The sequence below is a fragment of the Pygoscelis adeliae genome, unplaced genomic scaffold, assembly GCF_000699105.1.
Source record: "Pygoscelis adeliae isolate BGI_AS28 unplaced genomic scaffold, ASM69910v1 Scaffold151, whole genome shotgun sequence".
Taxonomy (NCBI): domain Eukaryota; kingdom Metazoa; phylum Chordata; class Aves; order Sphenisciformes; family Spheniscidae; genus Pygoscelis; species Pygoscelis adeliae.
In genome coordinates, this window is record NW_008824036.1 from 833945 (window position 1) to 839306 (window position 5362).

Here is a 5362-nt window from a genome sequence, read left to right on the forward strand (position 1 = left end):
TTCCCTAACCTTATTAAATTGCTGGGTCAACTCAACAAAACTTTAAGCATCCAAAGGGCTAGAGCCATTAAAGGATGGAGATGCCGTAGAGAACTGACATAAATGAAGGGATTCTTGCTACTCTCATCTACCTCTACGGTGTGAAATGCTGAGAACATACAAATATGTCAAAAGTAGAGATAACTGATGGAGCAGGGAATTCCTCCTAGGTCTTGCAGTTCTTGGGTGCAATTGGACTAATAGGCTGCAACAGGAGAGAGGAACCCCTGCCATAGCCTGCTGTGGTTTTTGGAAGCCTGGATGTCAAAGCAGCACAGAGTAGGTTGCAATAGCCCTGTTTCCCATATTGATCAGCTGTCGGTGGCTCAGCACTGAGGTTTTTTGGATCCCATTTGAATCTAATGGTTCATATGCATTATACTGAGAGTACTGAACTCGGGATCCTGGATTCTACAGGAGACAGTTCCTAATATATAGATGTGTGAGTCATTTAAAATTGCTAATGAACACTCATCCCACTTGCTCTTGTAACTGAGTAAATAAGAACAACAGTTACTCATGACATTTTCCATTTAGAAATATTGGCAATACTTGCGGGAAATATTAGTAGGCTGGTCTGATGCAGGTGGCAAGACCTGGTGGCTGGGATTCCCAGAGCAACCGAAGAGGATGCTTGGTTCCTGTGCAGTTCCAATGGGAGTTGGGTACCCAATGTCATTTGGATAAACCCCAGTCATTATTATCGTTAAAGCCCAAAGGCTTTAACAAGCAGGGACGCTGACTAGGCACTGTACAAATGAGGACGACTAAGGCAGTCCTCATCTTGCAAATCTGTTGAATTTGGACCAACGAGAGGAGAGAGAAGGACAGAGAGACATGAGGTATAGGGAGCGGAAGGGAACACAGTAATTGTAACTTTGGCTTTGTCAGCGCATATTAGAAATCGCTGCTTGTTTTCTAAATTTTCCTCATGATGCATTACATCCAATTCCTCGATGAGCAGAGGAGTGCCCAGGGCTTTCAGGCACGTCTGCTCCTGTCTCTCTTGTAAGGCAAGAGTAGGTTTTTGTGCTAATCTCTTGGTGCTGGTGGTAACTACAGTTCATTGTCAAAAGCTCTAGTGCCAGACCACTCTTGTGGGGGTTTCCATTTCATCAGCTTCCTGCCAGAAAGGGGCTGAAGGTAAAACCATCTCGAGCGGTTGGGTAGCAGGTGAGTCAGACTGGCCGTGGGTGGGAGCCAGGAAAGCCCACTTCTGAGTGACCCTCCAGCCCCATGTGGAAAGTGCTGCATTCAGTTTTCACACTTACCCCGCTGGGTGTTCAGAAAAATTGCAAACCCGTGAGGGTTTAACCACTGCCGGGCAGAACCGTCGTCACTGCTGAGGGTACAGTGGAGATATAGGTCCTCTCCTTCCTTTAGAGTTATGGTTTCACTGCCAGCTCCTGGAAAATCCCCTGCCAGAGATGAGGGGAAAAAACAAGTATTAAAATGTGACATGAAGTAAAGTGACAATGTTTTGCACAGAGTAATATGTCAACTTTCCTTTTTTCAAGGGTGAAAGGTTTTTCTGCATTAGGAAACTTGCCAGTGTCATTGTACTGATATAAATAAATCACAGTCATTAGACAGGTCATCACAGTCACTAGGTAAGATTTGTACCAAAGGTTTGTGATCTTCACCTGCCAGCGCAACCAGATTTAGTTATTGGATGTTATTCCACACAAGCCGGCAAAGAATTGATAGCAGACCCTTTTAATGCACGTCTTTCCTGTGTGTTAACACAAACATTAATTTTCATTACTGCATGTTCCATTCTGGAGCTGTTGAACCTGATTGAGCAGTGAATGATCAGCACCTCTGAAAAATGAGACTTCTCTATTCAGAAAGTGTAATGCTGCAGCTGCTTTGAACTGGCTTGAAACTTCTTTCGCAGGCAGGATCCGCAAACCTGGCCTGGCACAGAATGGAGTCTCTTTCGCTCTCCTCCCAGTGCATTTTACAGACAGGCAGCAAAGTGTTTTTTTCTCTCCAGACATTCTAAGATACATAATACACTTTGTGAAAGTATTTGATGACCTGGAATGAATTGCCTTCTCCAGAAAAAAGCACGCCCTGGAGAAATTACTAAGAGCGGTGCCTGGATCAGAGTTAAGTAAATAGGCAGTAAGAGGGTTTTATTTTTCATTCCTGTTTTGTGTGTTTTGATTTTATTTTCCAGGTAGCTGTCTGCTGCGAGTTCTTACTGCATACACGAGCACTGCAGTTTGGGGAAACGAATCTTTCTGGGCTTCAGGAAAGCTTTTCATTTTCTTAAAAACATTTTAAAATAGACCAGAAATGAAGCTATTGTGGGGCATTCTTGCTGGACCTTCTGAAGGTCCAGCAAGATCTTGCTGATTTAGAAGATCTTGCTGATCTTCTACCACTAAAATCAGAGGAAGGACTTGTCTCCCTGTAAGACAGTAGTTTCCCATGGGGATCCCATGCCTCACCCTTGATTTGAGCACACATGACACTTCCTGGGCCAGAGGTGGCATGGAAAAATGGTCAGTGATGTAGCTTGGGACTTCACAAATAGCAAATACACCATGGACCTTTTCTTTCTTCACTAACTAATCTTTGGACCCTATAAGCCTATAGAAGAGATTTCCTTGTAATATCTCAATATTTTTACTTCCAAGTTTGTAAGTATGATGTACGCTGCTTTAGCTAAGGAGAAACTCTGCAATACAGATCTGCTGTCTATCCTTACTGCACGCTGCCAGGAGACACCACAGGCCGGGTTCCACTGAATCGCTGTACGCCGGTGAAGCCCTGTTGAACTTAGAGCGGCCGTAACTGATTTACCCTCACGTATGGCACATCAGTGCCTTTGCCTTACGTTTCCTCTTGAGTCCGCCTCCATTTCTGAGGGTTAGTGTCTCAGCTGGTTTCTCAGGGCTTGTGCCCCGTGGGGGTCATTTGCAGAGGAGCGGTAGAAAAGGAAAACCTCCTTGCATGGGCTCCACTTGTGAAGACCTGTCTTGGGAGGTGCATGTTGTTAAGGTAGCAGAGAGGGCCTTGTCTGTGGTTTTTGCATGGGGCCCTTCTGTATTTTTTTCGTAGTGACAGTTTCCTGTCGCTGATAGCGCTGTGGGGTCTTTCAAGTTGCACCTTTTGAGGTGAGAGCAGAGAGACTGAGCAAGAAAAGGTGGGGGTGTTGCTTGCTTTTCTAAAACACAAAAAAGCAGCCCCCAGAACAGAGCATATACGTAATTTCCATGAGAGACCATGGCTTCGTTCAGACCATGACTCACAGGTCAAATTTCCTTCCTTGTATAGGGGGCAGTTTGACGTGGCTGTGGTCTTCGAGCCACTGTAGCCCACCACAGTGCAGTCACTGGGGTGTGGGAGATGCTCCCGTGCCAGCTCCAGAGGACAGTGGTTCTTGTACCGTGTGAATCCCAGTGCCCTGGCTACCTGGAAAAATTAGTCTGGCATGAAGTATATATCCACCTGGTGGTGATATATCCACCTTCTTGGCAAGAAAGGGCAACAATTTCTTGCTAGAGATTGCAGGATGCAACTGAGCAGAATGATTCATGCCTCTGGTTGCCATTATTTTAGCCATCAGAAAGTGCACAGAGAACTCGTTGCGGTGATATGCACTCAATGCATCATTTCAGAGTGATCTTTAAAACTGTAGCCTATAGAGACATCCTGTTTAACGAGTTATTTTTGACCTGTGGCTGCCGACCTGCAGGTGGGAGTCCGAATTAACTCGGATGGCCAAGAGCAGCTAGCAGTTGCCAGCAGGTACAGATTCATCGTGCGGGAGTCTGTGGCAATATTGGGGGAAGAGGGGTTGTACGCTCAGAGTGGAAGCTGCTGATTTAGAGCAACTCTAAAGGGCACTGCGAGTGCTAGTTCAGCTAGAATATAACTGACGGCTCCTTAAGGCCTGGCTTCTGTGAAACACAATCAATGGTAATGAAATATCCTAAGCATACGGTATTACAGAATGCTTTGTCGCTGTTTAGACACTGAGATTTGATGTGGTCTCTGTTAACAGTATCTTTGTGTGCGAAAGTATTAGCAAAGCGTCAGCGATAGCACTGCTATGGTTTCTGCTCCAGCATTTGTTAAGAAGGCAGAGGGACTGTTGCTTCGGCCAGCACCAGGCTCGCGTGTGCATTCCTCCTGCAAAGGAGTCGGGAGCGAAGCCTGCAAGAATGCTGAGCTGTAGATAGCTGTCTTGCCGCTTTCCTTACTTAAATCTTTCCCTGTTTGACATGGTCAAATGTGAATCTCTCACATTCTCCTGTGTATGAAAAACAGGAGATTAGCAAAGTAGGTATAAGCTACATCCTCTAGTAGGAGTAAGGAGATTGAGCATTTAAAGTGCTTTTCATTTTCAAAGTACTTTGCAAGTGCTTTCTAAATCACTCTGACTTCTTATATTAGCTTCTTTTTACACAATACATGAACAAAGGCATACACAGATATCTAAGCCATGGAAAGTAAGCAGTGATCCGCTGTCCAAATTTAAGGGAGAATCTTTTGATTTCCCAACGCTTTGCCATCGCAAGCATGCCGCCAGCTGCTAGGAGGTGAATTGGTCTCATTGATACTGGGTTTAGGAATCAGCTGGAATTCAGCACCAGCGTGCTTCGGGAATTGGGTGACAATACGGCATTGTCAACGAGAAAACAACAACAGCAAAGCGTGGTGTGCTGAAACGCTGGAAATCGAGTTCTCCAAGCTGGACTGCTTGCAAAGGGGAGATTGTGTAAGACAACGCGTATCGCTTACCTTGCATCAGGAACAGAGCCGCGACGGGTAGCACCCGGGTGAAAGTCATGTTGCGGTGTGGGTGCAGGCGGTCTGTGCTGACTTCCTCTCTCTGCTGGGGCTGCTGTGCAGCCAGTCCCTTTTCAGCACGGGGGGAGCAGATTTACCATGACTTCATCACTGCCGGGGTCTCTGCCTCCTTTCCTTTTCTCTGGTGTTCCACTCTCTTCTCCCCCACCTCATGTTTCCTACGTGTTGGCGACTGCTGAGAAATCGGTGACCCCACAGGTCCCTAAAATGAAACTGGTGGGCGACAGGACTGGGGGTGCTTCACCTTGCCGCCCCCTCCAGCTCTGTCTCCCTCAGCATCCGTGCCGGGGAGATGGGGAGAGATGTGTACGGGGGGGAAGCAGGTAAAGGTTAAGAGAAGCATGGGCCGGGGGTAACCCCACCGGGGACCCCTGCTGCGGCGATCCTACAGGTGCACTGTGTGCAGGCTTTAATTCCCCAAGATGGGGAGGCTCTCAGGAAGGCAGAGCATATTTGGTGGACACCGCTGTAGTGCAGTAATTGGCAAGGCTGCTTAAAT

General features: G+C 46.7%; 1 protein-coding gene across 1 annotated transcript in view; it reads right to left on the reverse strand.

Moving 5' to 3' along the window:
- CRTAM (cytotoxic and regulatory T cell molecule) overlaps positions 1–4843 on the reverse strand; it is a 14393-nt gene extending 9550 nt beyond the window's left edge. Inside the window, exons 1-2 of the mRNA XM_009333423.1 lie at positions 4795–4843; positions 1311–1457 (exon numbers count right to left, since the gene is read on the reverse strand). Of these exons, the coding sequence (XP_009331698.1) occupies positions 1311–1457; positions 4795–4843 (196 nt within the window). The remainder of the gene's footprint in view (positions 1–1310; positions 1458–4794) is intronic.
- Positions 4844–5362: the final 519 nt, after the last annotated feature.